Genomic DNA, 16,675 nt, shown 5'->3' with positions numbered 1-16,675 from the left:
GTATGTTCAAAAACACTGTAAAAGTAGATTTTTCATTATATGACCCCTTTAATGTCTAAGGAATCAATAAACTTAGTAAATTAACAAGAGAAATGTACCAACATTTAAAGTTAGTGTACATCAACTTTCTTCGTAGGGTAAATTATAACTTTTTCTTTTTATCAGGGCCACATTTATTTTTCTTTCTTCTGCTCCTGAAGCTACATGTCCGATACAGTATTTCCTTGGGCAAGACATTTGAACTCATGTTGCTGCTTCATCAGCGATTTGAAAAGTGCTATAGTGCTCAAGCCTGTTTACCATGGAAAAAGTTGTAACTCCCCAGTTCTTATACTGCAGTAAAGGATCTGTATATGCTACTGCAATCACACTCAACTGCAGCTGCTCAAACACTCTCTAGCACTTTTACTGGTGTATTTGACTGTGTGTATTTCTGTGTGGTACTTGTACATGAGGACATTGTTCTGAGGACAGAATTAGCTGCAGGTCTGTCACAAGGCCAACAGGGGGGCATGACTCCAAATTATGTTTTTATGAGAACCTATATCTGTACAAAGAAGAAACAGAAAAAAAGAAAAACATTAAGTTATGACATAGAGGAAGATAAGTCGACGTTCAATTTGTTCTGCATTACATGTTGCAAAAGAGTGTGAAGGCAGGAAGCAGATGACACACTCAACGTTCTTCTGCTTCACACTCACACCACAGACAGAGAGAAAGAGAGAGAGAGGGCGGACAGAAAAGAACCAAGGCAGGAAGAGAAAAGAAGAGAAAAGGGAAACTTAGAAAGAACAACAGACAGAGGGACACAAGACAAAAAGAGGTCAAAGGTGGGCAGGATGAGAAGCCAATGAAGAAAAGGAGTCATAAGAAAGGAGGTGAAGAGGAGCAAAGCAAATAAACCACGGAAGAAGAGAAGGAGGCAAGAGTAAAGAAGTCAACACGAAGGCGAGGAGGACAGAGGAAGCAATAAGTTAAAGAGAGGTATTCGGAAGGGGGGGAAGAGGAGAGACATTGAGAACGTGGAGTACCAAGGGGAGCCGAGAGAGAAGAGGTGAGGAAAAGGGGGGGAGGCGAGGTGAGGAGGAGGAACGCTGTGTCATCATGGAGGAGGACATCAGGAAACAGGGGATGCTCTACCTGCAGCAGCAGCGGTTTGGAAAGGTACAAACACCCTCGCATAGAGTTAATGCTAATACTCACACAACATAAGCAGGTCTAATGTAACTGTATGAGCAGCATAAAGAACAACAGAACAACAGTAGCTTTAGCAGCAGGGGACCACAGGTATCATTCATTCTGGTTCTTATCTTGCAAGAGTCACAAACTGAATCCATGCAAGAGTTTGACTTGAAGTAATAGCTAGCTGGCCAAGGTACAGACATTTAGGCTACACAACATACGAATGCTAACTACTTCCTCACTGTTTTCACTTGGTTCCTTACTTCAAGACCAGATTCTGCCGCAGGATTCTGCCACGATACCAAGACGATACCAAAGACACCTACTTAGCTCTGCTGGCCTCTCTTCGGTAAAGGTTATGAACCCATGAGACAAAAGCATAGATACATTTAATGGCGAGACGTTGAGCACTGCATGATTGTTGATGAAAATGAGGAAGTCAGGTGAAGTAGTATGAAGAGTACAGAAACGTATTGCTGCCACTCTGGAAAACAATACAAAAGGATCAGTAGGACTTCATAACATGAAAGGTTTATTGTTATGACAAGATATTTTCACGTTGTAATGTGACAACTAATATTGTGAGGACATAAACGTAATGCAACTCATTTTTGACCAAGGGAAACGTGTATGGACAAATTGAAGAGTAAGGCTCATTTAAGTTCTACTTCATGCTTGGGTGGAGACATGACGTGATTTTATTTAGCACTGTTGATGATATCGTGATAAACAATCGCATGGAAATGCTGTAGTCTACAGAAGAAAGACTAAGTCTGACCCTCTGAAGATTTAGCTGTTTACCGCCACCCGTCCGCCAGAGACCACCTCATCACGTTATAACATGATACGTTTTTATGTTTTAACAATATACGTTATCACGCTATAACATAAAAGTATCTTGTTATAACAATACACTTATCGTGGCATCATACTGATCTTATTTTTATATTGCGGAGCGGCAGCAATACGCTTCCGTAAAAGAGCAATATAGTCTCTGTAGGGTGGTGGGGACAATGGACGAGCCAAATCAACACCAAACGTTCACCAGGAAATGCAGCTCAATTTCACCCTGAAACAAGTTAACATGCATATCATTTTTGTAAATCACATGATGACACTTTATTTATAGTCGAGCAGCAACTTGAGAAGTAAGAATGGGGTTGAGAGACGCAGGCTAGGGTTGTATTGTTCGCATTCAGATTAATAATAATAATAATAATAATAATAATAATAATTTATACTTTATTAATCCCGCGAAGGGAAATTCGGTTTTAAACTCTGTTTAATGAACATGAACACACACATAGGCTGAAATACACACACATGCACAAACAGGATCCTATGGACATGCATTAATGGAGAGGTCTCAGAGGTTGGGGGCTGCCCACAGTGAGCGCTCCAGAGCAGTTTTGGGGTCGGTGCCTTGCTCGGCATTTCTCAGGAAATAGACTGGCACCTCTTCAGCTACCAAGCCAATATCTGGACCCTCCGGTTCCCAACCCAAGTCCCTACTGACTGAGCTACTGCCGCCCCATTCCTGGTTAAATTAATTCATATAAATCATCATTAGTTTATTGTCCATGGGCTCCAGGGTCCAATCCGACAAATTATAATTTTGTTCGTATAAAGTTTTTATAACATATGGTGCCTACAGTTTGTTAGGCAGCAGGATTTCTCACATTGAAGTTGTTTTGTGTGTGTGTGTGTGTGTGTGTGTGTGTGTGTGTGTGTGTGTGTGTAGAAATGGAAGCGTGTCTGGTCCGTCCTGTACAGAGAAAGTTCCTGTTCGATATCCAGGCTGGAATTCTTTGAGTGTAAAGATGGAGGAAGTATAGAGAAGAGCGACAAAAACCTACGCAAACAGCAGGAACACAAGAAGGTAGATTGTATTCTATTTGACTCTTCTGGTCTGAACTATACTCTTTTAATCCTCCTTTTAACTGTTATATTACTTTACACTACTGAAATCTGCTGTCCTTTTTTTTATACTTCTGCTAAAGTTGAGTTCTGCTCTGTTGCCATATCCCCATAGACTGCAGACAAGATCATTCTTACTTTTAATTGGACACATAAGATTGCATCAAATCAGATCATAGAAATATAAAAGGTGTGTCAGGAGGGGTCGAGAAGCCAACAGGCAACAAGAGACCTCAGTTTTCTTCTCTTTCTTAAGATACAAAAAAACAGTAAGAAGAATTACACAATTTAAAAACAAAACTATATTAATATGTATACAATTGAAACATGAGGTGCAACCATAGAAAAAGAGACAAGTGTTACACAACAGAAAAATCTTCAAGAAACTGGCAAACAAGCTTCTTGATCCTAAAGAGGCTGATAGCTACCACTAGTGGTGACCTGACGATCTGGCCAAGAGGGGATGAAAGACCGGGGTTTTTTAACGCTGCAGGCTTGATTGTGGCATTGGAAAAAAGGTGAGCAGCAAGGAGGAGGAGGCGGAGAGGCTTGACCAGGGGTGCGTTCGAATTGTCCCTCCTATCTCCTTTCACTATCCACTTTACCTTAACCCCTCGAAAATGTCATGAGGTCAAGGAAAGATGTTAGGAGAATTCATAAAGGACTTAGGGAAAGGCGATCTCGTTGCTCTGACAATCCGACCACATTTCCACTAGGCCACGTCATTAAATGCGACGGGCCGGCGGAGGTTAATGACGCGGGTCTGCCGTGTTGAAACTACAATGTTCAGAAAATGGACTACAGAAAACGCATCTAAAAAACTTTCCCCTGTGCCTTCTTACCGGTGAAATAATCCTAATTACCACAAGGTTGGGATTGAAATAAAATACCAGGCTACAAGTAACAAAAGTGAAACCATCAGCTTCCTGTCCACTCAGAAATCCACATCAACATAAATATGATTGTAGGAAATGAATTGTTACATTAATGCAAGATATAACCTACACATAATATTTTAAGCATACAAATGTACAACTGCACAAAGCATTCTTAAGTGAATGAAATATGTTGAATAAAACATCATCTGGATAACAATGTCTCTTATCTTTTTATCCCTTGATCTGTGTCACTTTACAATCATCGTTAATGTCCGTGAACGGTCGGATGCGCGACTTGCTTTAAATGTTGCGGCCGCAAGGAATTGTGGGGCGGCATATCTCATCTCCTTTGGTAAAGGATGGTCCAGTGTATCCTATGCTAAAGGAGGTTATAAAGGAAGCACTGACCCACCTTTCCTTAACTTTTAGAGGATTCGAACGGCTCTTATCATGGCCGCCACTTAAATGCTTCCGGGGTTAAGGTAAAGTGGATAGTGAAAGGAGATAGGAGGGACAATTCGAACGCACCCCAGGTAACGAGAAGGCAGGACTGGAGAGTGATGAGCCACACCTGCCACACAGACAAACAAAGGTAGACGCAAGAGGGTGTGGGAAAACAGAAGAAAACACAGGGAAAGCTGAGGTTGCGGCCAAGGCCGTCACACAAATAACCTGTTGAAATAGTAAAAAAACCAAAAGAATTCATGACAGGAAAAGGAAAAAAATAGACTTACAAAAATTAGACGTCATGAATTCAATGTGATGACAGTTTCCTTTTAGCTCTTAACAATGTGTCTTTTAGGATTCCATGTTAATAAAGGAAGATGAAGATGATCAACCTGTCTGGTAGTATGTGGACCTGGGAATGTAATTTAGAAATGTTGCCAAATAATGATGATAAAGAAAAAGACAAGAACATATATTTGAATTTAAACACCCATATCTGATGAATCATTATGTCATAAACTGAAGGAATGTTGAGTTTGTTTTTGAAGAGGAGGTTTCTGTCGAGCTAGAGAAAGTTGACAATCTTACAAAACCTTTCTGAAACAAATGAAGATTGAGAAGGTTGGTGGGTTAAGTATTTGCCCAGAAAGAATTACCATAAATCAAATAGGTATAAATTATATAATATAGGCTATATATATATATATATATATAAGGTTATGGAGCTAAAGTTAAGCCTGAGGTTACCAAATATTATCTAAGATATCAAAAGGAATGAATAATTAACTGCTATTAACTGGTCAATATTTGCTTTCTACCAAAATAAACTTGAGGAAAAAATAAATCTCTTTTCCTCAGACTCTCTTTTAGTACTACTTAATGCTAAACAGGACAATTTCCAGCATGCAGCCAAATCTTAAAGGAAGACTGTGCGACTGTTTGATCCAGTAGATGTCGCCCTTGAGCACCAGCCTGAAACCAAAACAAACTTCTGTTTGGCCACACCTCCGCTATTCTGAAGCATCCGCTCTCCTCCAGCGGCACACCTCCAACCCTTCTCCACTCAAATAGCACGAAGGAGTCATGAATTAGAACAACACACCATAATTAAGCACCATTTAGCGTAAGCGGACAAAATAGCAGACTTTGATTAACTCGTAGCTTCACATTGCACATAATTTGACACGGAATGATCGTTATCTAAAGACACTTTTGTGTCATCCAAATAAGCAGTGAGTAGGCTTTGTTATTCTTCTTTTCTCTTGTCCTTGACTAAAACAGCTTTATACACAAGGCCATCCCGTCCATGTAAACATGGCCTGACAATAACACAGCCAGCGGGACTCGCGCTTCTAACTCATTGTAGACAGTCATGACTCAGAGAGACATTAACATAGGATATAGGCTACTTGATTTCTGCTATAAATTTGTTTAAAATGTAGCCCATTCTGCCTTTAAAGTATAGCATGCTCTAATGTAATAATTTACCAAATGATCATGCTGTACTGAAGAAGGCTTGAAACTAGGAATTGAGATTGAGCTCTAAAGGAAATTCATCTGATCTGCGTCGGAATGATGAATTTCGGAGATTTTTTAAATTATGGTGGTACGGCTGCATACTCTCACACAGTGTAGCATCGCAAGCTGATTCCCCAACTTAAGGGCTTTGTTTTCCTGATTGTGACGTCCCAAAAAGGCAAACACAATGTATTCTTAATATACAATCTGTAGTATTAAATTCTGTTTCCATGGTGATAAGAGTCTCCGTGTGTCCAATAGGTGATCCGTCTGGCTGACTGTATCAGGGTGTCGGAGGTGGAGATGGACGGCTGTCCCAGAGACACCGGTCCATTTTTGATCGAGACCACTGAGAAGACCTACTACTTTGCTGCGGAGAGACAACACCTGGATGACTGGACACACAAATTGTGTGAGATAGCTTTTCCTGTAGGTACACACACACACACACACACACACACACACACACACACACACACACACACACACACACACACACACACACACACACACACACACACATACAGCCACAAATACACACATGCAATTTTAGATATGTTCTTTTTATTACAAACTGTATTAATAGCAACTTTGATGCACATAGACTTCTGTATTTGTCATCAAACAAAAAATAATACAAGCAATTACAAAAATATATGGCTTTAAACCACTAAAACTGCTGTTTTGAGAAGTTGTGCTATCTTCGGATGCTAAAGAACTTCCCGATAACACAGTTGAAAGCTACAAATTGGTCAGTTTGGAATAAACTGGAAGTTAGTATGAAGTTGTGATGGACCGGATACAAGGTGAATGCGCTGAGTAGAAAAGAGGATTGCTACAACTATTTGCAGAAAATGAACAGCAACTCATTACGGCGACATGGAGATGTCCTGTGATGGCTCTATGAATGAAGGTGATGATGACAGGATGTCAAAGTGTCAACTGTTGTGAAAACTGTTGGTTTTCTGTCGTGAACGATCTGAGAACAGGATGATCAGAGGTAGACCTCAGAGCAAACCTCACACTGATCTCTCATCAACACTGATGATGAGAGTGTTGAGTTTTAACAGTTCAGAGTGTTTCAGTTCACCATCCTTCAATGGTGTGAAAAGAGTCTAGCGAGTATGGGAAAATCACCTCAGAACAAATTGAATTGGAACAAAAACTTTTCCCTTGCTATGTAAATGCCTTCATGCCGCTCTCAGACAAACATGTGACCTGTGTAAAACAGGCCTTATGTTTCTGTCTTCAAGAAATTGTGAGATAACATTTAAAAAAAGTTGTTTTGGTATGTGTGGAGCCACAAGGTTGTGAACCCACCTGTTCATTTTCAGTGAGCATAGTTATTACATGCCATGCACACAAGTTTTTGTCTGTCCCTTTTAGACCAGCCTCTCATTTGTGAGGAGTTGTCCTTTGAAAAAGCTTGAAATGCCTCGACAAGGACATCAGCAGGGGTTTTAAATGTGTAAAACCAGAGTGGAGGCCAAAATGAAGTAAGGAAAATGTTTCTGTTCTTAACCTGAACACCTCACAAGTGCATGTCTTTCAGTCCAGACGTCCAGAAAAATATAAAAATTCTCCTTCATGACACGTTTGCAAACTGTGCAAACAAATTTCACCCAGTTTTATGCCGACTACCCGACCTCAACCCTTGGGTTAATGAGATGTTTGCAGGGTTTCCCTCTGTCTGAACTTGCAGCTCAGTTAGTGACGATTGTATGAGCTCTCCCACCTTTTGTTTAATTTATTTGATTTGACAGCATACAAATGTAAATCAGTAACAAAGACACGCTTTTGGAAAGTTCTAGTTTTTAAATGAGGGGTTTGGCTCTGAGATCATGTCATACAATGCACCGTTTTACCTAGAAGGGTGGTGACTTTACACTGTCAGCTGAATGAAGGGGATACTGGCTAAATGAACTGGCTGTTTTGTCATGTATGCGCAATTGCCTCTGCCAAATAGTTTGTTGCCATGGAAATGACATCGATCCAATAGCTGGTGTTCAGGTGAGAGTCAGACAACATTTGTTTTAAAATCATGTGGGGGGCTTCACACAAAATCTATACAATAAAGACAAAAAGACACATTAAATGGGTTACAAGTTAAAAACAAAACCAACTGATGTGATTGAAAGCAGATAAAATGGAAATGGAAACATTTCAGGTGGAAAAATAGGCGGTTCCTATTTGTGTAGTTATAATTAGCAGCATGGTTGCAGACAGCTGACAGTCCTTAGTCACAACTTCACTTCCTTTTTATTTTAGTGTGACAGGAAATGTAAACTTCACACACAAACAGCTAATCAGACGGCAGCTTCTGTCAGACTCATCAGAAGTTAAGTCTGACTGATCTACACAAGTCGGAGAAGAACGGTCACATAACTGCAGATCAGACTTTTACTTTGCAGGCAAGAAGAAAATGCATTTAAACTGGTCTCATAGTGATAATTCAATTCTTTTTGTTGATATTTGATGGATTAAGGTGGAATTTAAGAGTTTATCACAAATAAATTAAACAAACAAAATAATCAGTTTGTCCATTTGGAGAGCCAACCTTTGTGGGACCACAACATTACATTGTTGAAAAATGAAATCAATAGGGTAGTTAAAAATACTGAAGTTCCTCGAGCGTCCACTTGAGACTGCCTGCCAAACTCAAGGATACACCAATAGGCGCCATATTTAAATGCCCATTTTAACAGAAAAACACAATTACAGCATGGTAAAAAAAAGAAGCTGCAAATAGCTAATTTCTTGCTACACACTGTATGGGGTAATTTCATTATTACTCATCTGTTTTGATTTTATTAAGCCAAAGACAAACATTAGTAATTAGGGGTAGGCTGAGTTGGCCAACAGGTTGTAGCTGTTTGCAAGGAGGCCTTAGGCCCACCTCACCACCTCTTTGCCTGTTACTAGACTGATTGAAAATAAGGTAAAGTCATCAAGTCCACTATGGCCAACGCCATCATTGGGCTTCATAGCACTTCTTCAGAAACCAATGGGTGAGGTCACAGAGACTATGTCCATGTTTTATACAATCGTTGGAAAAGAACTCACCATAACATGTCACAGACTGGCTTCAGGTTTCACATGCAATTTCCCAGCTCTCCACTAAAGGCATTTGAACTTTGCCTCTTTGGCTACTCTCATCTGTTCTTTCCTGCCCTCCTGCTCACCTGTAAATAATCCCCTAAACCTCACTTGAACAGACGACTTTCTCACTTGCCTTGCCAGTTTAATCCAGATTTTTTGTAGCTAATAGTTAATTATTCATCAAATCCTGGACCATTAAACCATCAGTCTCTTGTTTATGTGTTCTTTAATAAATCTTTCAACTGCCTCTCATTTCTACATCTGGCTCCTTCAGCTGCTGCCAGTACTTCTAACTGTAATATAACTTACTTCTTTAAATGTAATGATGAAGACTTAATTAGAGATGAGAAACAGTCTAGATCCTAAGGGTTCAGTTACTAGTTTTAACATGTAAAACAATATAAAAATCCTCTAAACACAACACATCCTGTAATAATTAGTTGTCATGGTATAAGATGTAAGTCAACATATAAGTCCCCTTAACAGATGTGTTCATACAGATGAGCTGGATGGAGCACAGCGTGAAGAGAGGCAGCCTACAGAGAGGAAACAGAGTGGATGAAGATGAAGGAATGGAGGACAACTCACTGTACAGCGGCCGAGAGACAGGTAAGACTGAGTGTCTACGTCTTACCTTAAGGTCTGTCTGCTGCTCTCTCTCCATTTTCATTCACTTTAGCACTCTTACATTGCACTTGTACTTTGAGTTTATGTACACACATACATGCCTTGAGTATAAATACAACTGTATCTGTATAAATACACCTCTCTACAGTTTATACACCTATTCACAAAGTGTAACATTAACCTGAGTCCATAATATACATACATACATATTTATATATCATTAAAACACCTGCATGGTACACAATTACTTCTAAAAATCACAAATTGTAGCTGTTATTTGTAAATATATATATTTGTAGTTTAAATACACCTATATCTATAGTATAAATACTTGTGTACCTGTTATACAACTGTGACTGTGCTATAGATGCAGCTCTGAATGTTGTATAAAAACACCCGTACCTGTGGTTAAAACATATATTCACACCTGTTTTACAAATACACCTGTATCAGCAGGATCCATACAGCTTTGCTTGTTTTTAAAATACAGCTCTACCTGTTGTTTAAATACACCTGTACTTGAAGGAGAAGTAGAGCTCTTACTGTATTATAAAACATCCATACTTTTAGTAAACACATCTGTATATGTCGTTATAATATTTAAAAAAAATGTATAAAAGAAGTACGAAGGAGCAACAATGAAAATATTCAAGTAAAGTTGAAGTTACTCAAATTGTGTCTATATGCACAGAGCTTAAGTATGTGTATAAAAAACCCCGTTGAAACAAAGTCTTGACTATTGTTGTGTTTATGCAACAGTATTCAGTTCAACTTTTAGTCACAATTTTCTGTCGCACCTCCAACCAAACCTCACTTCCTCTCTCGCTCTTTTCCCAGCGCAGCTAAATTTAGACCCTGTGGCCAAAGTGATGCATCATGTTGAAATGCACACATGCACACACACACACACACACACACATGCACACACACACACACACACACACACACACACACACACACACACACACACACACACACACACACACATTCTGTAACGCCAGCAACTGTTGCGCTGTGAAAATGATTTGAAAGTATAAGGCCAATGTTGTGACACAAGTGTGCTGCTATGTTAGCAGCTGAGGCATTGATAAACATTTTGCAGGCTTCAATTTAACACTTTGCCACCTGTGTATTTCCGGTGCACACATTATACCGTCAGGTTTTTTTTTTATAGATCACAAACTTTTCCGTGTGAAGTGTTGTACGCCAGTTTCAGGCCCCGTTTTGTGCGTACACAACTGTTATAAATGAGACCCCAGATCTGATATAAGTCTATCAAAGAATAAAGATTTAAAATCTGCCACATAGATGATGACAAGCCAGGAGCACCTTGGTCTTTAATGGAATGAGAGCTGGCACTCTGATTGGTTTGATTAATGTTACTCCCAAAACACACCTAAGTATAATGAAGCGACTTTATCCAACCTCTCTTCGACCTGCGCCTCACTTAGCGATTGTGTGCCTCGTAACCAACATGCAGTCCTCACACAGAGGAGTCACTTTGCACCAAACGCTTGTGACAATGCGCTTTACACTTTGTGTTATAATGGGGACTTAATAGATAACTACAACAAACTAGATAAATAAAGCTGCAGACACAAGTTAACTTTAAAGAGGACATATTATACCCCTTTTCTACTTTTTCAAACAGTCCCCTGTGGTTTAAATGAAACATCTGTGCTGTGCTTTGGTCAAAATATGACATGAATCAAGTACCAGAGGAGGTTTGTGACCCTGGATAAACCAGATCTCTCAGAACACTCTGTTTTGGTGTGTGTGTCTCTTTAAATGCAATCAGCCCTACCTGGCTGCTAAGAAGGCTTATTTTTTCTTACAGATTTAAACTTTTTACCTGTTCACTGCATCTAACCATGGTCGCCATTTTGTCAATGTATCCTATCATGAAATGAGTGGTCAACTTACATAGTTTCAAGACAGTTTTGTGTGTAGTGGAAACTTTTTTTTTGTTTCTGCTGTGATGTTTGATAGTGTGTGTGTGTGTGTGTGTGTGTGTGTGTGTGTGTGTGTGTGTGTGTGTGTGTGTGTGTGTGGTGTGTGTGGGGTGTGTGTTGCAGCCTGTCACAGGGTGTTGCAGAGCTGCAGTGGCCAGCTTCTGCAGAACGACTCTAACATTTATCTTCACAGGACAAACTTCCTCTTTCCAACCTCTACAAAATACTCAATTTTTTTCCACTCAAGAAAATCTTTATAGCACATGCAATATGATACTATGTTATATTAGAGCAGAACTATACCTTAGTAAAATACAGGTGTGCAAACCATCTTGTGGTTTCTGGTGACTCTCTCTCTCTCTGTAGCTCTGATTCTTTATTTATATATTTAGGTGTTTGTGGGGTAACCAGGTCAACCAAAACTCTGTTCTGACTTTGTTTTTTATAAAACCCCACTCTGATATACACACATGCACAGATGCCGCAGATTTACTCAATATAACTTTGAATTCAGATTTACTGTTCAAAAAAGGTTGTTACAGAGTGTGTCCATATAAGAGTACTGACATGATTACTTTTACCCTGAAATGTCCCTGACAACAACAAAACAAAGTCACTACCATTTATATTTAAACAAATGACCCTTATAACAATGTCTAAATTTACAAAGAAACAGGCTGATAATGTTTTAAATATTGGTGAAGATAGCAGACTCTACTACAGTAAAAAACAAACATTCTTTTAAATTCTGTTTTTGTTTTTGAAAATTCTCTTATTAACAAAAAATATGAAATTATTTTTGGTTGGCTGATGCATTTTTTCCACTTTATTTTATTACAATAGCTAGTAAAACTCAAGTCACAATAAAAGTGCAATAACAAGTTATAATACATAATAAATCTAAATAAATTGCACAACAGTGTTGCAGAACTTGACATTTATTGTGTAATTGAGGTCATGATATGGAGCTCCTGTAGCTGCTACCGTTTCCCCACATCCTCCAACAACTGCTGCTCACACCTGTGTGTGTGTGTGTGTATGTGTGTGTGTGTGTGTGTGTGTGTGTGTGTGTGTGTGTGTGTGTGTGTGTGTGTGTGTGTGTCTCACAGTTCTGAAACAATACAGAATAAAATAAGCCTCACATTCCTTTACTTTCCATTCTCTTTCTCCCCACCCTTGTTTTCCTGTGTCCTCTGTCAAAGGCACGCTTGATTTTTGAAGGATATTTACATTTTCTATTTAAACCCATTCATGGGATCTAAAATATGTAAAAAAAAAAAAAAAACAATTAATAACGGCTTAAACCTGTAGTTTATTAATTTCAGTGAAAAATGCAAAGAAACTGTTAAATCAAAGGTAGCAGCTAATTACAGGAAGCGAAGAAGTTATCCAATACAGCACAAATCTTCTGTGTACCATTTCATGAGCTTTCTGTTTATAATAGTACTGAAGCTGCCTTTACAAAGAAAGTGTTTACAGTAAATTACAGACCCATCATACATTATTTCATTTTTAAACCAGTCCAATACTTGTTATGTGATGGATTGGTAACTTCACCAAGTCCTGCAAGAAAACACAAAATTTGTAAAAAACTCATGTTAGTTGTGAGATTTTAAAACACATACTTTTTTTCCCCACACCAATTGCCCCAAGAGGGATTAATAAATGTGTTTGATTTGAATTTAATTTAATTGAATACTTGTACTCTGCACTAATAGGTTCATTCATGGTTATATCTTCAACGTAACAGTTATGCACAACTATTGTTTGTTTCCTAGTGATTAAGTATTATTACATTTTTTTGTGTATATTCTCACTTTTTTTTTAAAGAAAAGTAGAAAAGGCATGCCCTTAATGATTCCTGAAGATTTTATTAAAGGTTGAATAAATAAACACAGCTGGGACTAAGGTGCACCCTCTAGCTTATACATCTTTTCCACCTCTCTGTGCTTATTCTGCAACTCAACCAACCTGACGATTCTCCTGCTACAGAAGGACGTTGTGGGATGCTGACTTTTCTCCTGTCATAAGAAATATAATGTGGTGTTTGCTCTGAGTTTAACCTTACAGACTATGCAAGCGCAGAACGCCCCAACTTGTTGGTTGTTGGAGCTGAATATTGGTGCCATTATAAAGAACTTACAAGACATAAATATGAAAAACATGGCACTTATTTTCAGAGTCTTAAGAGTACAAGATGACATACTTATACATATGTATAATGTGTGTGTGTGTGTGTGTGTGTGTGTTTCAGTGTGTGTCTTCAAAGTGGGTGTTCGGAGGACAGAGGCGTCTGATCGCTGCAGACTGAAAGGAGATGTTGCCCTGCGAACAGACGTTGACGCTCTTGTCATGCTAGATAAGACAGGAGATGTTGTGTACACCTGGCCGTACAGATTCTTGCGTCGCTTTGGAAGAGACAAGGTGATACACAAAAGCACTTACACACACAAACACACACACACTTGTTTTTTGACGAATTTGAGTTTAATTCTGTTGTCTCTCCTCCAGTCTACTTTCTCCTTCGAGGCCGGCCGAAGATGTGACTCCGGTGAGGGGAATTTTGAGTTTGACACCAAACAAGGGAACTTCCTCTTTCAGGCTGTAGAATCTGCCATCAACCTGCAGCGGATTTCACTCCCCCAAAGACAGACTTCAGGAGGCGGGCAGGTGAGTCCAGAGACCCTCCAGGACCTGAACCTGCCTCCCCTTCCACTCAACCCACCCCTTTTTCAGGGCAGGGCGCTAACACTGCCTCCGCCTCGAAGCCATGTTACCCAACCCCCTGCTGCACAGGTCAGCTCAAAGTCATCTGTGCAGGGTTTCTGAATAAACGTTTTTTCAATGTAAAACAGGACTTTCAAAATAAAATCAGGATTTGAAATTTAGACAGGGCTCAGATTAAAGTCAACATTAAGAGTATAGTAATAACAAAATACAATATGGAATCATAGAATTAAGTTCAAATGTATTCAATGAATTTGAGATTTTAAGAATAAGTTCTGTTATAGTAGAATAAATTATTTCTAAGTATGTACTCTCTGAGAATATCTTTTTTTATTTTAGAAGTGAAATCAGGACCATCAGAATAAAGTTTGGATTTTCTGACCAACTTCATGTTGCGTAGAAAATTAAAATTCTCAAATTATAGCCAGATTTTTTAAATAAAGTCAGGAGAGACTGTTTTTTTTTTTTCAGAATAAACAGAGGTATTTCATAATAAAATATCAGTTTAATGAAAAATGTATCCAGTCCAGATTTTAAAAATTGATGTGAATGTTTGGATTTAACTCATCATTTGTGAGGTAAAAATGTTTCTACAACTATGTTTCAAGTTATATTGTAAACTGGCCTGCCTGCAGTCCCTACTTGTCACCCAAGAAAATATCAAATGTTAAACAAGACTAAGAAGACCCTAAACTAGGATGGTAAAACATTGAGCTTTTAAAATGACAGAGATTGGTCTCCTCAGTTCAAAAGCGCTTGAACGCATTTGAAATCGACATAACATTTTCCTAAAACAAAAACTTTTCTGGATTTCTAAGGTAAAACTAATTATTCCACTCTTTATGTTTTAAGCTTGCTAAACGATACAAATCCTGACTTTCACAATAATATCAAGTGTAATAGAATAAGTACATTTTATAAATGTATTCATTAAGTTAAACTGTTTACGGGTTTTCGGTCTGCAGGCAGCTGACGGTGTGTACAGCATGGTGACTGAACCTTCAAATATTCAGATGAGCCTTCACAAAGAAGATGAAAGCGGCTCCTCTTCACCACAGCAACAACAACATCGCCCCCTGCTGGTATGAATCTCTCAAGCCCTTTTCATTGTGCGATTCTGCAATTTTTACATTGCGATACAAGCACGAGAGAGCACGGTGTGTAAACAAACCTGAACAATATTTCATTTTTTATGATGAATTGTGGCAGCTTTGAGGGACCCCTCCTCACCACTTTGCATCATGTGTCAGTTGGTAGGAACTAAGACACAAGGTTAGGATGCAAGGAATCCAAGTTGTATAAACCAAGGATAAAAAAGAGGCTTATATGTACATTGATCAGTGATTGGTTACATCTCGTTCTTTCCTCAGACACATCTTGAGCCTCCAGTGGACAAAACGCTGACTGGTGTGAAGAGTTTGACTCTGGACACTCGCGATCTCCCCATTCCCCGAAAGAACCAGGTCAAGATGATCTCCAGCTGTCCTCTGCCTCATGCTGGACCCGAGCCTGATCCCAACCTAGCCCCTGGTTCCAACCCCAACCCCACCTTCAGCTCCAAATCGAGGCCCAACCCTGACCAGACCTACTCCCGGATCACCCTGCCAGCCTCAGAGAGAGCCACCAGGAGAGAGAAAAGAGGCGGTGGGTTGGCTCCGCCCTGCACTCCCCCTCTCATCCCCCCAGAGCCTGAGTACTCCCTCCCCTTTGACACCATCGCCATGAAAGTCATGACCAACATCCTGAACTCCCGACAGGCTGAGTCTGGCACAGACCCGCTCTACGACAGCATAGATGAGATGAAGATCAGAAACATCTTCCCGAGCGATGCCGAAGCTGTCGGGATGACTTACAGGAAGATGGAGCACATTTACGACGAGCCTGAAGGCTGCGCTGTCCCTTCTGCACAGAAACCTCCCACCTCTGAGTACGACGACCCGGAGGAGATGAGAGGCGATGCCTGGAGATTTATGGGTACACCTGCTGACCCTAAAGGTCATGAATACCCATACAACCCCCGTGTAGATGACTACGCCGTGCCTAAAAGACCGCAGAGGATGTGTCTTGTTACACAAAGGACCAAAGAAGGAGAAGAGGAGGAGGAGGAAGAGCCACAGAAGGATGGGGAGGAGCAGAGAGGGGGGCAACGGGATTCACCTTACAACAATGTGAACGTAAAGATGGCGTAGAGAAGAGTCAGCAGTTAATATGAACATGGTTCAATAAATGATTCTGATCTTTAATCAATTATCAGTGATAAAGATTTGATGATATAGACTTTTGTCTTCTCTCTGAAGAACCAGGATTGTTATGGTCGGCTTCTGTATA

The 16,675-nt window shown here is 39.6% G+C and overlaps 1 protein-coding gene across 2 annotated transcripts; it reads left to right on the top strand.

Moving 5' to 3' along the window:
• The first annotated feature begins 647 nt into the window (after nucleotides 1-647).
• On the top strand, nucleotides 648-16,624 carry LOC132974253 (docking protein 2-like). Of its 2 annotated transcripts, none has more exons than XM_061038159.1 (8): nucleotides 648-1,164; nucleotides 2,924-3,061; nucleotides 6,204-6,371; nucleotides 9,542-9,650; nucleotides 13,875-14,044; nucleotides 14,132-14,416; nucleotides 15,313-15,429; nucleotides 15,718-16,624. In XM_061038159.1, exons 1-8 carry the CDS (start codon nucleotides 1,105-1,107, stop codon nucleotides 16,534-16,536), a joined length of 1,866 nt encoding a protein of 621 aa, XP_060894142.1. In that variant the 5' UTR covers nucleotides 648-1,104; the 3' UTR covers nucleotides 16,537-16,624. The 2 variants fall into 2 exon arrangements, with proteins under 2 accessions (XP_060894142.1, XP_060894143.1); XM_061038160.1 differs by having other exon boundaries at nucleotides 649-1,164; nucleotides 14,132-14,290.
• The last annotated feature ends 51 nt before the right edge of the window (nucleotides 16,625-16,675 follow it).

Source organism: Labrus mixtus, chromosome 5, assembly GCF_963584025.1.
Source record: "Labrus mixtus chromosome 5, fLabMix1.1, whole genome shotgun sequence".
NCBI classification, from domain to species: Eukaryota; Metazoa; Chordata; class Actinopteri; order Labriformes; family Labridae; genus Labrus; species Labrus mixtus.
The sequence above is the reverse complement of the archived record's forward strand: the minus strand, read 5'-3'. Positions and strand labels throughout refer to the sequence as shown.

Coding starts and splice junctions, on each gene's coding strand:
- LOC132974253 (XM_061038159.1), top strand. CDS start 1,105: ATGGAGGAGGACATCAGGAAACAGGGGATGCTCTACCTGCAGCAGCAG. Junction 1,165..2,923: donor AGCAGCAGCGGTTTGGAAAG/GTACAAACACCC, acceptor GTGTGTGTGTAG/AAATGGAAGCGTGTCTGGTC. Junction 9,651..13,874: donor GTACAGCGGCCGAGAGACAG/GTAAGACTGAGT, acceptor TGTGTGTTTCAG/TGTGTGTCTTCAAAGTGGGT.